The sequence below is a fragment of the Vicugna pacos genome, chromosome 2, assembly GCF_048564905.1.
Source record: "Vicugna pacos chromosome 2, VicPac4, whole genome shotgun sequence".
NCBI classification, from domain to species: Eukaryota; Metazoa; Chordata; class Mammalia; order Artiodactyla; family Camelidae; genus Vicugna; species Vicugna pacos.
Window position 1 is genome coordinate 67,281,820 of NC_132988.1, and position 19,799 is coordinate 67,301,618.

General features: G+C 37.0%; 1 protein-coding gene and 1 long non-coding RNA gene across 2 annotated transcripts in view; one reads left to right on the forward strand and one right to left on the reverse strand.

The window, feature by feature from the left end:
• LOC102536958 (transmembrane protease serine 11C-like) overlaps positions 1 to 19,799 on the reverse strand; it is a 58,860-nt gene that overhangs the window by 17,449 nt on the left and 21,612 nt on the right. The window contains exons 4-5 of the mRNA XM_072940873.1: positions 5,738 to 5,805; positions 3,538 to 3,701 (exon numbers count right to left, since the gene is read on the reverse strand). Coding sequence (XP_072796974.1) covers positions 3,538 to 3,701; positions 5,738 to 5,805 — 232 coding nt within the window. The remainder of the gene's footprint in view (positions 1 to 3,537; positions 3,702 to 5,737; positions 5,806 to 19,799) is intronic.
• On the forward strand, positions 3,232 to 14,878 carry LOC140686673 (uncharacterized). The gene is made up of 3 exons (XR_012060476.1): positions 3,232 to 3,328; positions 6,087 to 6,257; positions 14,680 to 14,878. It is a non-coding gene; the product is annotated as an uncharacterized lncRNA (long non-coding RNA).

Below are 19,799 nucleotides of genomic sequence, written 5' to 3' on the forward strand. Positions count from 1 at the left end.
CTGAAATAGGTGTAATTATTACATGCTGAAATGTTAATGGACGCTCTGGTTGATTAACTTGTATTGCTACAAAAGTAATAATTTTTATCTCTTTGTTCAACTGGCATTGATTTATTTCATCCTTGAAGCTTATAAAAAAAAACTCTTCAAAATGAGCTATTTCCCTGTTCTGAATCCAAACATGAAAAGCACACAGAAATGTTCCCTAAGGTTCAGTTGGTTGTACAGTGAACAAAGCATACAATTATCAGAAGAATTATCATGATGGCTGAAAAAATATTCTTTTGCAAAGTGTATATATAGAAGAAACTCTGTCTTGGTTACTATCTATTGAGTGCTTGCCCTATGCCAGGCACTGTGCTAAGAGCTTTATTTATGTATGTGTTCATTTTTTCCCAGAAGAAAACACTATGAATATATGAACTATAACCCCTTTTTTAAAGTCGAAGAAACTAAGGCTCTGTGAGATCAAGTGATTTGTTTTTGGTGAGGCGATGGGGATGGGGATGGGGATGTGGAGCTGGCTCTACTGCACTAGTGCTTTGAAAGGCCGTTCTCACAGTTCCTTCCCCCTCACCCATGGTGCAGCCTGAAATTTAGGGGGAGGGTATGGGCAGGACTATGAAAACAAATAATAGCAAATAGTTGACTTGCAAACCTGCAATCCATAGGATACAGATTTTGAGTATTTTTTTTCTTCTGATAAAAACCCAACAATTAATAATGCTCTGTATCAGTCCTGTGTATTAAGTCACTGAAATACGCACAACAACCGTATGAACTGTTTTTTATTTTTATCATCATCTCCATTATAAGGTGGTTAAGCTGAGAAATAGAAATGTCAAGTAATTTCTCCAAAGTCACATAGCTAATATGTAAAGGACATGGGATTCAAATCTCATAAGCAGGACCTGTGACCTTAACCATTATTCTATATCCCCTCTTTCTAGGCATAGTATAGGAACACTGGTGCTGTATTCTGCCATTCACTGTAACTAACAACTCTGGCCAGTGATGTCTTTTTCCTCTTCGTTAGCAGCTTCTATGAAAATGAAATATACAACCTTGACATACTTAGGAGTAGGTGCTAAGCAACTGAACTAACCAGACAGCATAAGAAGGTCAGGCTATTCAAAAGATGCTGTGACAGCAACCTTGGCTATCTAAATAGCTTTCATAAATCCCTAAGCCAGAGATCTATTTAAGTGGTGACCAATGAAGATTCATAATCTCTTTAAGTAAGAGCTGTCATGAATGTGAGCTTTTGTCTTAATGCACTTCACTGTACTTTTGGAGGCCTGGCCTCGTTGGCTTCTGGGTTTGTTCCTGCACCTGTGAACCCCTGCCAGTGTCACAAGGCATCTTAGCTTCTGTGAGGGGTGAAGAAGGAGAGACAGGGAGTTTCTAGGCAACGGGTAGAAATTAAGGTCATAACAAAGAACCATCCATACTTAGGTGTATTACACTTAATAATTGTCATTGCTTTTCATAAACTTGTAGGATGGTGCTGTAATAAATAAAACTATTGAGAAAAATCATAAATCTGGAAAAGACCCCCAGAAAGTCTATTTTCCTAGGATCCTACATAATGTTCTTAACGTTTGGAGGAATACTAGGAATATAATGCCATTTCTTTACTATGTGAGTTCACGTTTTTAGCAGGTAAGTTTCCAAAAATATATCTTTGGTGGCAAATTCTCCATAAATTGAACAGCTGCTTTATTTCTATGTTCTTCTGAGGTCATCACATGTAGGATAAGCCACGTGAGAAGGAAGGTTCTAAGACAAAGTGACGGATGTAACCCGAGGAGAGTCACATTTCAACAACATGAGGGCTTTTTATCCAGAAGAAGCATGTTTATGTTTTGCTTTTTGATTTTTTTTTAAACTTAAACTTTAATTTGTGAATTTGTGATAATTTATGACTGCAAAACATTTTTCTTAAAGTGACATAAGGGCACATTTCATTTGATGCATAGTGTAACATTCTAAAACATCTTAATTTCCTTACAAAGTGTTTGAGCACTCACTCACACATACAGTAATAGCAAAATATATTTACATTCCATAGAGTTTAAAAAACTTTAATCTGACTAAAAAATATATATATATTATAGAATACAGAAAAATTTAGTGCTTTCTTCAGCTTAATTGTGTGAATATACCCTGCCTTCTAATTGTTTTTAGTGATTGACTTCAATTAAAAAAAATTCCATACATGGTGTAGTTACAAAATACTATGTCAGTTTTTAATGCTAAAGTCTATTTTAGACATTGCTTTCTATGCGTATTTGAGAACCAGAATATGTGAGCAGACTGTATCTCAAAAGTATTTAGTGTTTTTTTAATGTGTAACACTGTTTAATGTTTAATGTTTTTTAATGTTTAACACTGTTTAAATTAAAACCAGACATTTAAGCTAAGATCCTCTAATGTCCTATACCAAGGAAATTAATCGGCATTTTGAAATCATTTTAAACAACATAGTGCTCCTCTTTCTATAAGATTTTCCTCCGAAGGATCATGGGTAATAATCAATTTGTAAGGAAATAGGAATTATCTGTGAACAATTTTAATTGTTCTCAACAAAAACATGCCAACACACCCTGGCAAGGCTGAAATATTTATAAATGTTTTAAGCTGAACTGTCTATAAATCAATGTGTTTCCATTATTCTCATAGGATTTAAATGTGAACAATTTTTAAGACATAAGATCATGGTGATTAAATGGTTAACTCAGTATGTTTAGTTAACAATTTACTATTCCTGAGGAATGATGAGTTTTTTTTATTCTTTTGATGCTCCAGACAATTGAACACTTGGCCTAGATTTTTTTTTTTTCACAGTCCTTTTAGTCCTTCCTATAGGGTAGGAATACTTTTCTGCCCTTGGTCAAATTTGTTGTAACAGAGAACTGATAGCCAGGTAGAACTGCTTAGCTGTGCCCAGCATTGGCTATGCTTTTATCAAGACCAGGCAGACACTCATTATCCTGGGAACCGAGGATGTTTGTCCCTACCTTTCAGAAGCCAACTTTCACAGTATTATTAGGTGACCAAGAATAAGAAATAGATTGTACATAGGAAGAGAGAGATGAAGTCCATGAAAGGCCTATCAAGAAGTAGGTCTGATGTTAAAGCGATTCAGACTCAATTCTGGAATTTAGAAGCCTAGATTCTTGAGACATTTGAAAGAACTTGGGGAAAAATCAAGAACCCACAGAACAAGCCAGAAGAGTCTGAGCTTAAGACTGCCTTGTTTTGCAAAGAAGTGTTATTTGGGACCCTGATTATTAAAAAAAAAAACAAAAACAAACTCTATCATCAAGTAAGATTTAGTTCTAAGACTGTAAGGATGATATTACATCAAAAAATTGATTAATGTAGACCTTGATTACTTCAATAGTGGTTAAAAGCAGTATTATTGTATATGAAATGATATTCAAAGAGAAAAGTATTGTCTTCACTTGCACAACAAAACACCATATTCAAATTAAAAGATGAAAATCATTCCATATCGTACATAAAAAGCCTTACCTGAAAATTTAAATGAAGAAGATTCTATACACAAAGACCCAGTTTTGCCCTTTAACTTCTGATGTAAAATGGTTTCAACACTATCCCAAAATTTTGCCACACCATTTATATAACAGGATTTAAACTTCAGCACAGCATGTATTATCACTTTTCCTTTGGCTCGGCTGCAGAACAGAAACAGACAAAGAAATTACGCTTTTATCATTCTTGGTGGAGTCATTCTCTCCTTTGTTAACCAGAGATCCTGGCAGATATTCCAGTTCCTCCCAAGGGAGTGAAAACGGCACTTTATGGACATGGTGAACAGTAAAGACAGTGTGATCTAGACTTAATGGGAACTGAATTTGTATTCCAGATTCACTATTTGCCAGCTCCTTGACTACAGCATGGAGTATCGTACTCTGTATATTATAGAGATGGCTTTTCATTTCTATAATGGAGATGATAATATTATAATATTGTTGACTGAGTTATTGTAAACACCATATAAGATAATGCATGTGGAGGTATTGTGAAAAATCTCAGAGTGCTGTGCAAAAATTATTAATATAAATGTATCTATGTATTATAACTGCACTATGGACTTTGTAGGAAGGGCCAAGAGCAAATAACAAAATGAGATGTAAAAGGTAAGATGAGAGAATCGTTTATTATTTATTAATTTTTAGTGGAGGGACAATTTGCAAGAGTGGGCTAGTTCTCCTGTAATGAAGAGTTATGGAAAGTTTACTTTTCTTTGGGCAAAGCCAGTTAGCAAACCGAGATGGCCTAAGATCTCCCTTTCACCCCAGCCTTTAAAAACCCTATGGTGCTCTGCTTCAAGGAAGTTAGGATTTAATTCTGGCTTTTCTACCCTGTTGTAAAAGCCTTAAACAATATCTTCCTTGTTTGTTCAACTCTGGTGCAATTTGTGGTTTGACAGCCCTGTGGTGGGAACAATTCTGGCATGTTTATTGGAGGAAAAATATCAGGTCTGTGTGGATTTCAAATGCTGAATGAGGACAAGGCTATGAGATGAAGTCAGAGAGAAGCAGGGCCGGGTCAAATGCCTTATATAAGGAGCGTGGCATTTGTGGGAAACTGCCAGAGGATGCTAAGTAGGGGGATGATGTCCTCTTCCAATTCACTTTGGTTGCTGTGTAGAGAATGCATAATAGAAGGAGTAAAAGCTGAAGATTAGACTAGTTGATGCAGTAATCTACATATGACTGCTTGGGTTCAACTACAGCTTTATTACATATTAACTGTGTGACCTTGGCAAGTCATTTAACCTGCGTTTGCTTCCATTTCCTCCTCTGCAAAATGAGAAACTAATATATACATATCACACAGGGTTGCTATCAGGTTAAATGGGTTAAATAAAGTTTTCTGGGGGTTCCGGTTAAGAGCATGGATTATTTAAAAATCAATCAAGAAAATTAAATAGTACAAGTTCTAGTTTTAGGAAGGGGTTTATTCCAAAGCATAGTAACTTTTCTATTTGTGCTTGTGGTTATTATTTTTTCATATCTGTTACGGGTTGCCTGTTCTTTACTAGCGTTTGGATAAACATGTTTGCTGCCAGAAAATAGCTGTGGAATTGGATTTCTAGAAGGGCAGAAAGGTAAGGTAAAGGAGTGAAGTTGGTTGGGTGTAAATACATATGCATACATTGTGGGCATGTTAGGGCCTGCTGCAAACAGTGCAACTTCAGAATATTGTTACCACGTGGGAATGTGGGTCCTATGTTGTTAGATCTTTTGATTTTTTTTTAACACATTCTGATAATTCTGCTTTTTATGTGAAATTTCCAACTTTTTACATTTAACCCACGATTGTAAGCAAGGTTTTCCACATTGTCTGCCACTAGTCTGCTACTCTTGGGTCAGGGATTCTGTACACAGCTCTCTTATCTTACCCATTCTCACACTGACACCTTCTCTTGATTTTAGATTTGCTTTTAGACTTTGTGCCTTCAAACAAAAAGTAAACCCATTTAACCTTTACCCAATACTCACCATCAGCAAGAATTCTTGGTTCTGGCTTAATAATTTTACAACAGACCTTGAATTCCTTTTTTTCACATTTGAAAATGCTAGTCATTTTGAAGCCCTAAATTTAACCTTTCAGTTATATACTAAGCAAAGATAGTCTGTTGAATATGAGATATGAAGGCAAAGGAAAAGTTTCTTCTCTGTGCCTCTCAGGCTGTTTTACATACCTTACTTGGACAACATGAGATTTGACATACTGTCTTCTTAGTTCGGATTCATGAAATGTTTCATTTATCTGTTAAAAAATAGAATAAATAATAACTTATGTTTTCTTTTTTAATTTTTAAGTTTTCATTGTGGAGAACTTCAAATATACAAAAACTGTCTAGTATATGGTGAACCCCATGTATCCACCATTCAGCCTCACCAGTTATCAATAAACGGCCAAACCAGTTTCATCTTACTACCACCACATCCTAGGAATTAAATAATTCCTAAATATCTTCAAATACGTAGTGTTAAAAATTCTGCAGATCATGACCCGCTTAAGAAAGATATACAATGTGTGTTAAACAGGTGGTTATTGGGAGAAGAGGCAAGATGGCGGAGTAGAAGGACGCTTGTAAGCCGCCCTCTCCCATAAATACACCAAGACCCACATCTACAGACCCACTCAGCCAACCAGAGCACCTGCGGAACTCCAACAGATCATCGCCCTCTTCAAAAGATAAAGACGCCAAAAATCTGGTAGGAGAAAAGGAAAAAAGAAAGAACAAAAGGCAAAGCAGCGCAGGACAGGTCCCGCGGGGAGGGAGCGGCAAAGGAGGACTGGCGCTCGCTCGCTGGGTCTCCCCTCTCCAACTGAGAGGCCAGCGGGACGGAAGGGGAGCCCACGAGGCTCGGATCTGTACAGAGCAGCCCTTGTCTGACAGAACTAAGTTAAACGGGCACAGAGCGTCCCCCCGACACCCAGCCTGAGACGCGGGCCGGCAGCGGCGGGCAGGGACAGGCTGCACAAGCCGGGCGGAGGACGGGGGCGGCTGCACGGAGGCAGCTCCGGGGGACTGCAAGGGGCTGGGCGCCGTGGCTGTGGGTGTACAGGATAGAACAACCTGGGCCCTCCATAAAACAGCAAGGTGGATGTGCTCTCGGGGGAAGGGTGCATACCCCCATCTCTGAAAACCCGCGGAAACTTTTCAGGGGAAGAGGGGCGGGGCCCAGGCACAGCCGCCATATTCTCCCGCGCTTAGCACCCAGGCGGGGGCAGAGGAGAAACCTGCGTCCGCACCGAAGGGCTTAGCAGCCTCAAGGGCCAGACTGAGATGGGCATACAGCCCGGGGCAGGTGGGAGCCTTCCATCCTGGTCCCTCAGAGAACTTGCTCCACAAAGACAAACAAGCAGCTGGGTCTTGGCTCGGAGCAGGAACGAGGCTGCCCCTCGGTCTTCCCCGAGCCCACCCGCGGAGCGGGTCCAGGGCGGAGTGTGACCAGGGCAGAGCGCCGGCCAGGGCGGAGCGCGCAGCCGCACACAGCAGCGGAGCTACCGGCGGCGCAGGCAGGGGGAGAGCAGCCCCCCGCCTGTCGGGCAGGAACACAACCCCGGACCGAGGTGCTGGGAGGGGGCACGACCCGTCCTCCTGCCTGGCCAGTCTGCAACATCTGACTGCGGCATCCGGAGGGGCAGTGACCTGCCCGCCCGCAGCAGAGGAGAGCTGCATCTGACCCCGTGTTAGGAGGAGGCGCAATCGGCTTGCCGACAGGTGCTGGGAGCAGCACAGAAGAGGGCGCCAACGGAGGGCCTATGAAAACAAGCTGAGCTTCCAAAACAGGACGAAGACAGAAGGACTTCACATTAAAAGCACACAGACTCCAGGAGAACACCGACAACCCCCCTTTTTTTTTGTTTTTTTTTTTTTGTTGTTTTTTGTTTTGTTTTTTTTTAATCTGTTTTTACCTGTTCTATTTTCAATTACTCTCTTAATTTTTACTTCTTAATTCATTTCTATTTCTCTTGGGTTTTGATGTCCTGTTATTGATTAGACACAGGCTTGAAACACATATATTCATCTCCCCACCCCTTTTTTTCTTTTTAAAGGTTTTAAAAGGACGTCTCCACCCGATTAATACTCTGCTTCAACGCGCTCTTCTATTATTCATTATACACTGTTTTCAAACCCTCTTTCTCCCTTCTTTTAAAAATCTTTCTCTCTCTATTTTTTTCTCTTTTTTTTCTTTTTTCTTTTTTTCTCTTTTTTTTCTAAGTTCTACTCCTAAATAGGCATTAGATAGATAAAATCCTTAAGATCCAAAATAGACAACTGATACTTCATAAACCACAGTACCAGAGAGGTATGAGCAAGATGAAGCAGAGAAACCTTTCCCAATTAAAAGAACAAGAGGAATCCCCTGAAAGAAAGCTCAATGAAATAGACATCGATAGCCTACTAGATCAAGATTTCAAAAAAGGAGTGATCAAATTGCTGAAGGAATTAAAAGAGATAGTTCTTAGAGAAATAAAATATGTCAAACATGAAATTGAAGCTATAAAGAAGAGCCAAGCAGAATAGGTAAACTCATTGACAGAGATGAGGAATGATCTAACAGCTGTGCAAAGCCGACTAGTTAATGCAGAGGAATGAATTAGTGATCTAGAAGACAGGGCAACAGAAAGCACCCATTCAGAAGAACTACAAGATAAGCAAATAAAAAATAATGATAATAGCATAAGGGACCTATGGGATAATATAAAGCATCCCAATCTTCGCATAATAGGGGTCCCAGAAGGGGAAGAAGGATCAAAGGGGATTGAGAAGGTTTTTGAAGAAATCATGACTGAAAACTTCCCAAACTTAAAGAAGGAATCAGATATCCAAGTACAGGAAGCTCAGAGGGTCCCAAACAGGAAGAACCCAAAGAGACCCACACCAAGACATATCATAATCAAGATGGCCAGAGTCAAGGATAAAGAAATGATTCTAAAGGCAGCAAGAGAAAAGCAAAGAGTGAATTACAAGGGAACCCCCATAAGGCTCTCAGCTGATTTCTCTACACAAACACTACAGGCCAGAAGGGAGTGGCAAGATATATTCAAAGTCCTCAATGAAAAAAAGATGCAGCCTAGGATACTTTATCCAGCAAGGCTATCCTTTAGGATAGAAGGAGAAATAAAGAGTTTCACAGACAAAAAAAAGCTGCAGGAGTTTAGCAACACTAAACCCATGCTAAAAGAAATATTGAAGGAGCTATTCTAAATAGAAAAGCAGCAGGATGCTACAGAAATGAGAAATGTACAACTGGAAAGGTGATAACTCATGAATTACAAATAAAGAAAACACGAAATTATAAAAGAAGACATACAAATCACTGAGAGTGGGAGAGGGAGGCAGGGAAATATAGAATTTTTTTTTCTTTCTTTTTTAAATTTTTTTAACAGTAGGATGGGTTTGAGATCATGTTATTATCAGTTTAATAAAAATGGGTATAGGTTAATAGATTTACAGAAAAGGGTAACCACAAGTCAAAAATTTACAAGGGAGTTACAAAAATTAAATAAAATCCATGATAATACAAAGGAAAGTTACCAAACCACAAAAGGAAGAAGAAAGGAACAAAGAGGATATACCAATTCAACTGCAAAGATAAGTTCAAAATGGCAATAAACACACATCTATCATTAATTACTGTAAATGTTAATGGACTAAATGCTCCAGTCAAAAGACATAGAGTGGCAGAGTGGATAATAAAGCAAGAACCATCAATATGCTGCATACAAGAGACCCACTTTAGGGAGAAGGACACATATAGATTGAGAGTGAAAGGATGGAAAAGGATATTCCATGCAAATGGAAAAGCCAGAAAAGCAGGTGTTGCAGTACTGATTTCGGACAAAATAGACTTTAAAACAAAGGCCATAAAAAAAGATAAAGAGGGACATTTTATAATGATTAAAGGAGTGATACAAGATGAAGACATTACACTCGTTAATATATATGCACCCAATATAGGAGCACCTAAGTACATACAAGAATTACTAACAGAGATAAAGGGCGATATTGATGGGAATACAATCATAGTTGGAGATTTTAACACTGCATTAACATCACTAGACAGATCTTCCAGACAGAAAATAAACAAGGCAACAGAGAAATTAAATACTACAATAGAAAAACTAGATTTGGTGGATATTTTCAGAGCATTACACCCCCAAAAAATAGAATATACATTCTTTTCAAGTGCACATGGAACATCTTCCAGGATCGATCATGTACTTGGACACAAAAGAAACCTCAACAAATTTAAGAAGATAGAAATCATCTCAAGCATCTTTACTGACCACAATGCCATGAAACTGGAAATCAACAACAGAGAAACAAAGGAGAAAAAAAGAAAAGCATGGAGATTAAACAATATGTTATTGAAAAAACAATGGATCAATGACGAAATCAAAGCTGAAATTAAAAAATACCTTGAGACAAATGATAATGAAAGCACAACCACTCAAAACCTATGGGACACTGCAAAGGCAGTGCTAAGAGGGAAGTTTATAGCAATACAGGCCTTCCTCAAAAAAGAAGAACAATCTCAAATAAACAAGTTAACCCACCACCTGAATCAATTAGAAAAAGAAGAACAAAAAGCCCCAAAAAGCAGCAGAAGGAAGGAAATAATAAAGATCAGAGAGGAATTAAATACAATAGAGATTAACAAGACCATAGAAAAAATCAACCAAACCAAAAGCTGGTTTTTTGAAAAAGTAAATAAAATCGACAAACCTCTGGCCAAACTCACAAAGAAGAAAAAAGAGAGAGCACAAATTAGCAAAATAAGAAAGGAAAATGGAGAAATTACAGCAAACAAAATAGAAATACAGAATATCATACGAGAATATTATGAAAAACTATATGGAACCAAACTGGATAACCTAGAGGAGATGGACAAGTTTCTGGAAACATACTGTCCACCAAAACTGAATCAAGAAGAAACTGAACACTTGAACAATCCGATCACTAGAAAGGAAATAGAAATAGCAATTAAAAACCTCCCTACAAATAAAAGTCCAGGACCGGACGGCTTCACCAGGGAATTCTACCAAACATACGAAGAAGAACTCATACCAGTCCTTCTCAAACTCTTCCAGACGATTGAAAGGGAGGGAACACTCCCAAACTCATTCTATGAAGCCACCATCACCCTGATACCAAAACCAGGCAAAGACACTACAAAAAAAGAGAATTATAGGCCAATATCACTGATGAACATAGACGCCAAAATCCTCACCAAAATTTTAGCAAATAGAATCCAACAACACATAAAAAAGATTATACATCATGACCAAGTGGGGTTCATCCCAGGGACACAAGGCTGGTTCAACATACGCAAATCAATCAATGTAATACATCACATCAACAAGAGAAAGGACAAAAACCACATGATCATCTCAATCGATGCAGAAAAAGCATTTGATAAAATTCAACACCCATTTATGATAAAAACTCTCGCCAAAGTGGGTATAGAGGGAACATATCTCAACATAATAAAAGCTATATATGACAAACCTACAGCCAGCATAGTTCTCAACGGTGAAAAACTCAAAAGCTTCCCACTAAAATCTGGGACAAGACAAGGATGCCCACTATCACCACTCCTATTCAATATAGTCCTGGAAGTCCTAGCCACAGCAATCAGGCAAGAGAAAAAATAAAAGGGATCCAAATTGGAAAAGAAGAGGTAAAAGTGTCATTATATGCTGACGACATGTTACTATATATAGAAAACCCTAAAAGGTCCACACAAAAGCTACTAGAGCTGATCGAAGAATTCAGCAAGGTAGCAGGTTACAAAATTAATGTTCAAAAATCAGTTGCCTTTCTTTACACTAACGATAAATCAACAGAAAAAGAAAGTAAAGAAACAATCCCCTTTAAAATAGCACCCAAAGTAATAAAATATCTGGGAATAAATCTAACCAAGGAGGCGAAAGAATTATACACAGAAAACTATAAACCATTGATGAAGGAAATTAAAGAAGACTTTAAAAAATGGAAAGATATTCCATGCTCTTGGATTGGAAGAATCAATATTGTTAAAATGGTCACACTGCCCAAGGCAATCTACAGATTTAATGCAATCCCTATCCAATTACCCAGGACATATTTCACAGAACTAGAACAAATCATAATAAAATTTATATGGAACCATCAAAGACCTAGAATTGCTAAAGCATTACTGAAGAGAAAGAAAGAGGCTGGAGGAATAACTCTCCCAGACTTCAGACAATACTATAGAGCTACAGTCATCAAGACAGCATGGTATTGGTACCAAAACAGACATATAGACCAATGGAACAGAATAGAGAGCCCAGAAATGAATCCACAAACTTTTGGTCAACTAATCTTCGACAAAGGAGGCAAGAATATACAATGGAATAAAGACAGTCTCTTCAGCAAATGGTGTTGGGAAAACTGGACAGCAGCATGTAAAACAATGAAGCTACTAGAACACACCCTTACACCACATACAAAAATCAACTCAAAATGGATTAAAGACTGAAACATAAGACAAGATACAATAAACCTCCTAGAGGAAAACATAGGCAAAACATTATCTGACATACACTTCAAAAATTTTCTCCTAGAAGAAATAAAAGCAAGAATAAACAAATGGGACCTAATGAAACTTACAAGCTTCTGCAGAGCAAAGGAAACCAGAAATAAAACAAGAAGAAAACCTACGGAATGGGAGAAAATTTTTGCAAGTGAAACCGTCAAAGGCTTGATCTCCAAAATATATAAGCAGCTCATACGACTCAATAAGAAAAAAATAAACAACCCAATCCAAAAATGGGCAGAAGACCTAAACAAGCAATTCTCCAAGGAAGGCATACAAATGATCAAAAAGCACATGAAAAAATGTTCAATATCACTAATTATCAGAGAAATGCAAATCAAAACTACAATGAGGTAACACCTCACACCAGTCAGAATGGCCGTCATTCAAAAATCCAAAAATGACAAATGCTGGAGAGGCCGTGGAGAAAGGGGAACCCTCCTACACTGCTGGTGGGAATGCAGTTTGGTGCAGCCACTATGGAAAACAGTGTGGAGATTCCTCAAAAGACTAGGAATAGACTTACCATATGACCCAGGAATCCCACTCCTGGGCTTGTACCCAGAAGGAAATCTACTTCAGGATGACACCTGCACCCCAATGTTCATAGCAGCACTATTTACAATAGCCAAAACATGGAAACAGCCTAAATGTCCATCAACAGGTGACTGGATAAACAAGAAGTGGTATATTTATACAATGGAATACTACTCAGCCATAAAAACCGACAACATAATGCCATTTGCAGCAACATGGATGCTCCTAGAGAATGTCATTCTAAGTGAAGTAAGCCAGAAAGAGAAAGAAAAATACCATATGAGATCGCTCATAGGTGGAATCTAAATCACAAAAACAAACAAACAAACAAAAACAAAGCATAAATACAGGACAGAAATAGACTCATGGACAGAGAATACAGACTTGTGGTTACCGGGGGGGGGGGGTAGAGGGTGGGAAGGGATAGACTGGGATTTCAAAATTGTAGAACAGATAAACAAGATTACACTGTATAGCACAGGGAAATATACACAAAATGTTATGATAAATCACAGAGAAAAAAATGTGACAATGAGTGTGTATATGTCCATGAATGACTGAAAAATTGTGAACACTGGAATTTGACACAACACTGTAAAATGATTATGAATCAATAAAAAATGTAAAAAAAAACAGGTGGTTATTTTGGGGGGAAATTACCTTTATATTAGCTCAATTAACTCATAGATGTCCACAAATCCATAAATTACATGGCAAGGTGAGGCAAAAATATTTGCTTCCTAATAGTAACATGATAGGGCAGAATAGTCCTTTTGAAGAGGTGTCAATTCAAAGGTCCAACTGATAGAATTTGTCTTCCATGTTCAGCCTTCTATTGAACGTCAATGGCATGAGACTGAACAGAAGTGTCCCCATAAGGAGATGTTCCTAAAACTGTTCTGTACTATGGCAGTCCCTCTTCATGTCTGGACTGCAAACCATTTCCCCTGCTCCTTCAGTTAGGGGTTACTGATGGGCTCAAAGCAGGATATGTAGATATCTTAGAGAAATTTTATGTAAGAATCATTTTCTCAGCTGTTCTAATGGATGATTTCTCACAGCAGGACCTTCACAGAGCACCAGACAAAAAGTTGCACTGTCCATGACTTTCACTTTGTCAAAGATAGTCTTTCAAAAGCAATAATTCATTATTGGAATTATGAAGATTTAATTTATATATTTCCTCTTGCTCCAAAGCAACTGGAATGTGTTAATTTATTCAGTAAGTATCTATTGAAATAAAACTCTGAACAAATTAGATACAACCATACTTTCCTGGAGATTAAATGAAGGAGACAGATAATAAGCAGAACAAGAAATAAATATATAAATATGATAATTTGACACAGGGCTAGGTGATATAAAAATGTTAAAGTAATACAATGGAGTGATTCAGGGAACAGTATTTGAATGGTCAAATGAGGCCACTTTGAAGAGGTGACATTTGAATGAGCCCTGAAAGATGTAAAGCTGACAATCAAGGGGAGAAGAATATTCTAGATGGAGTGAACAGCAGGTGATGTGATCCTAAGTAAGAATGAGATTGGTGTATTTGAGGTATAGAAGCAAAGTTGCCGTAACTCAAGTAAAGTGAGCAAGGGAGTCAGTGTATAAATTGAGGTTGCCCAAGTAGGTGGATGAGATTACAGAGACCTTATTTGGCCACAGTAATAAGTTTAGATTTTATTCCTAATTACAGTGAATGAGGGAATCCTGACAAGATGGTAACTAAACTACTGTATTTTTCTTCTATTTCCAGTTGAATACTCTGGCTCTTCTGGGGCCAGGTGGAATTGGGTTTTATAGGAAACGTGGAAACAGGACAGTAATGAGAAACCTTCTTTTCCATGGGTCAGGGAAGAACCTAGAGGGCTGTCTGAGAGTCCTGTGTATGGATAGAATCATAACAGGCCCTGGGGAGATCTTGGCCAACAGAGGTTTGTGGATGCCCCAGGCTAAAGTTGGCACTGGACTGTGGATTTAAGAACAGCAGGATTTAAGAACATCTCACCTTTACATCCTATAGGATTGCCTCCAACAACAAGACGGTGACCCAAATAAGCCATCAAGGAAAAATGATAAAGCAAGTAAAGAAACCCAACAGCCAGAGAAAGGAAGTAACAGATTAGGTGCTCATCAAAACAAAACTTCTGGAGGAAACTGCAACCTTAACAACAACGGCTAAAAAAAGCACACATAAGGACATTCAGGCACATCAGAAAAAGACCATGTGGTACTGAAAACCACAATTTATAAGTTAGAAAATTTAGAGGGTCAATTAAAAAAGGTAAGTGTTCCTCTTGAGATCCAAATAGAATGAATATTTTAAAACAGTAAAATTTAAAAAGAAGAAAACAATGAGTGAAAATAAGCAAAACACTTAGATCATGGTTCCAGAAGAAGTGCTTACAAATAATAGGACCTTGAAAAGAGAAAATGAAAACGATGAAGGAAATGTAATAATAATAATAATAATAATAATAATAATAATAATAATAATAATAATAACAACAGTAGTGGGAGAAAATTTTTGAGTTAAATAAATATCAAAATCTGAAGATTCAAAGGGATAGACATTTTTAGGCAGATTTGATGTATCAGGAGAATTTTTGAATTTAGATACAAAGAAACATCTCTACAAACTTCCATATCAAAGGAAAAACATATCGATAGAAGAAATAGAATCATATCTCATCTGTCACATTGAAGGCGGAAGCTGGTGGAATAATATCCTCATACTCAGAGAGAAAAAGCTGACAATTCAACAATCCTATTCCCACTCAAGATATAATCGCTAGTTAGAGTAAAAGAAAGATATTTATGGATATTCAAGAATTTAGTAATATATCATTCACATATCACAACTGAGAAAAATACATGACTAAATATTCTAGAAAAGCAAGATATAAATCAGAATTGAACTCTCAATAGAGGAGAAGAGAAGGAGAAGAGGGAAGAAATACTGAGCAATGAAACATGAGGGGGGCGTGTGTGTGTGTGTATGTTCAATACAACAAATGTGTAATTTAAATGCTTGCAGTAGAAGCAACATACTTTAAGAAACATCCTAACAACAGTTAAGAACTTGAGGTACTATCTCAGCAAAACCTACTTATAAGAATAGGAAAGGAAGGCAGGGGAGGGAGGGGAAATAAGTTTTAAAAAGCCTTATTAGGAGTGGGGAAGGAAATGGGGTTAGGTAAGGAAAATAGTGTTTTGATGGTGCTAATAACTTTTTTAATAATAGAAGAATATTTATCTAACTTTGAGTTCCAGGACAGTTAACTATTAACTAAGAATATTGAAACTCTCAAGAGGGAAAAAATAGAATGAAAAACAATGTAAATCAGCAAAAATAAGGACAAGAAAATGGAAAAAAAAAAACCCAACAGTTACCATTATTTACTTAAAGCAAACTGGAGAAATAAAATCAGATAAATTACCTATTCCAAATAAAGAGAATAGATAAATTTTTGTCATTTAAGAATCTATTAAATGGTATTCAAAAGTAGAATCTAGTTAGGAGAATAAGGAAGGATACACACTATTTTGTTAATATGGATTACTCTAAGTGGAGTTTGCGGATATGTGTAGAGGGATAGGGAGGAATGGGTAAAAATAAGCAGAAAAGAAAAAAGAAGTCTGTACTTAAAAAAAATCCATTTTATGTGTTTTGATCCTATTCTTCCATTTATGTAAGTTTTAATTTTTGATTTCCTTTCTTTTTATGTTTATATCTTTACATAAATATGAATGAGCTTGAAAGTCTTTGGAAGGTTTTTAAGCTGGTAACTGATGTGATTTGATTTTTATTTTTTAAAGACAACTTTAGCTACTGTGTGGAAAATAGATTACAGGGAGGTTAGGCAAACACAAAAGAAACCAGTTAGGAGGCAGCTGTAGCTCAGGCAAGAAAAATGAAAGGGGCTGCAATTCAGGAGACAAGCAGATAGATTAAAGTTATATTTTGGTGGTGAAGTTAATAGAATGTACTGATTTGTTGGTCTAGAGGAGTATTCCTTTGTTGAGTTTTTAGATTGAGCAACTGGGCTGATTTTGGTGTTATTTACTAAGATGGGTAAGACTCTGGGAGAAACAGGTCTTGGGGTACAGATCAGTAGTTCCCTTTTTGGAGTTATCAGTGAGGATGGCTTTTAAACAGTTTGGATGAGTAAGTTAGAGAGAGTACAGACTGAGGAGAGAGAAGGAAAAAGGAAGGGGAAAGATGGAGAAGGGAGAAGAGGGGAGGACTCTAGACAAGGCAGAGGGGGCCACCTATAATTACAGATCTACAGATGACAAGGAACCAGCAAAGGCAGCTGGAAAAAGCAGCTAATGAAGAAGAAAATATGGCAAAGAAAGTATTTTAAAATCCAAAAAGAGAAAAGTTTCAGAGAGGAAGATAAGTAATGATGAGAAGTTCAAGTAGGAAGTGAAACATTATGCTGTATACCAGGAATTGACACACTGTAACTGATTATACTTTTAATTGGAAAAAAAAAGTGACCATCAGATTTGGTAACAGTGAGGTCTTTAGTGACCTCTATAGGAGTAGTTTAATGGGGTGGAGAGAAAGGAATTCCAGGTGGACTGGGTTAAAGTGAGAGCAGGTGACAAGGAGGTAGAAACGGCAATCATATCTAACTTTTTCAACAAAATTTTACTGAGAAAGGAAGCAGGAAAATGATGCTAGAAGAGAACAGAGTCAAGAGCAATGTCTTTAGAAGATGACAGTGTGTGAGCAAGATACTGATATCTCTGAAGAAAAGACCCTGAAATACTGCACTGCACTGTAGAAGAGTAATAGTATTACACTGTCTTGTTTCCTGTGCAAAAGAACATCCTAAGAAAAGAGAATAATATAGCTATTATATGCTCAGAATAGTTCAACTGTTGTCAGTTCTCTTAGGCTGAGAAACATTTCTCCTGATTTGTAAATCTACCTTTTCTCTTCAGGTTGTACATTATTTTCTCTCACTTCTCATGAATCCCCTGTTCCCTGACTTTTGTTCCCCCAAATATTTGAATATGAGATGATTAGGGCAATAGATCCAGGGAGCATCCATAGCTACAAGGAAAAGACATACTAAGTGAAAAAATTAGTACCACAGACTGTGGTTTCTGTAGGTATTCAGAGACAGGAGGCAACATTTTGAGTTGCAGTGGTTAGATAATTGGATCCTAGAATTTGTAGGAATAAATCCACAGATTCATAGAATTTAAATCTATAAGTGACCTTATAAATAATCTTAACCGGTCCTATTCTTCAAAAAAGTGAACAGAATCTTGCACAAGCTGTTTATATAATCAAGTGATTATGCCAGAAACACAAATAATATTACTTCCTATATTTTCCAGATGGCTAGCTGATTGTCCCAACACTATCTATTGAATTTGAAATAACATCTTTACCATAAACTAAAGTATTGTATTGAACATATAATTTATTTGGACAGGATCAATATAATTAAAATAATGAGTCTTCCTTACAGGAACATTTTTTTTCTATTTATTCTTCTACGTTGTTAAGATTTTATCTTTTTATTCATATAGGTTTTACACAATTGTGTTAGTTTTATTCATGTATAGCTTATAGTTTTAGTTGCTATTAAATGGAATTTAAAAATAATAACTTTTATATTTTGTTATTTTTAGTGATTAAGGAAACTGTTACTTGTTATGTGTTGGTAAAAACTCTATTATTGCTACCAGTAATTTTTCGATTAGGTATCTTGAATATTTTAAGTACATGGTAATATTGTCAGTAAATAATGATCCTTTTTCTTCATTCTTTTCAAAGAACACATATTACTTCCTTTCCTTTTTCTAATTGCATTAGTATGAACATCTAGTAGAATGTTTGATTCAGCCCTTTAATTAATTTACATTATATTATTTCCTGTGGAAATAACTGATTTCTTAAATTAATTAATTAATTAGTTACTCACTCTGGCTTTCTCTCATAACCTTTGCTGTCTCTGATCTTGAGTTCATTCCAAGCTCCTGCTGGGAATACTCACTTTCTTAGAGGCTAGTGTTTTATGTCTAGAGTGTTGTGAATTTGCCGGCAACTGTGCTGCTGTGATTTTACTCTTATGCAGAGCTCTAGGTTTTATCTTCCAGAAACTCTTCACTCTTTCAGTCCATTGGTAGCAACATTTCTATCATTGAAAGACATTTGGGGGTTTTGTTTGTTTGTTTGTTTTCCATCATTTCAGTGAGATTTGAAGAGAGTGAGGGATAAACGCTTGTTTTAATTAGCAATCTTGTTTTGGAAGTCAGGCTAGAACTACTTTAAAGGAAGAATTAATAAGATTTGGTGAATGGTTAGATAATGGAGAAGGAAGAGTCAAAATTGGCTTTAACGTATAGTGACTAGTGAGTTGGGAGAGTGGGAATACCATAAACTGAAACCAGGGAAAGAGACTAGACTGAAGATCAAAAATGATGCCTGCTGAATGATACTCTTGCTTTTTAAAAATAGGCTTCAGTATGAACTCAGACACCTAGCCCTAGAATATATTATTTGTTTAATGAGGTATTTGTTTAATAAGATGGATGCTGTAGAACCAGTTTTTGATATGGCATTGTTTCCAAATCAAAATATGTATAGCTAAACTTGTAATGCTTTTAGTTAATGTTCTCTCTCTCTCTTTTTAAGATAAGTTATTCATATTTCGTTTTAGTGCCCTTAATTTCTCCATTCCCCACCTCCTTTTTTAGATGGAGGTACTGGGTATTGAACCCAGGACCTCATGCATGCTAAGCATGTGCTCTACCACTGAGCTATACCCACCCTCCTCCATCACTTTTTTTTTGTTGTATTCATCTTCCCACGCCTCACAATAGATCATAAGATCAACACACACCTTAAATAATACCAAAGCTTGCCATCCTTAGCGTGACTAGTAACTGCAGGCTTAGGGTGTTCCAGGAAGCTATAAGGAGGATTTATAGGATTTTTTCCAGTAATACTCATGCAATTCCTATTTTTAATAAGGTCAGTTTCTTGGCAAACCTTGGAGGAAAAGAGTTGTCAGATATTTGACCTGAAACCAAATGCCAAGTTTCAGAAAATGACTTAGGATTATTGGGCAGGGCCTTGAGCAGGGGTTTCAGAACTAATCATTTCCCCAGAAATAAGGA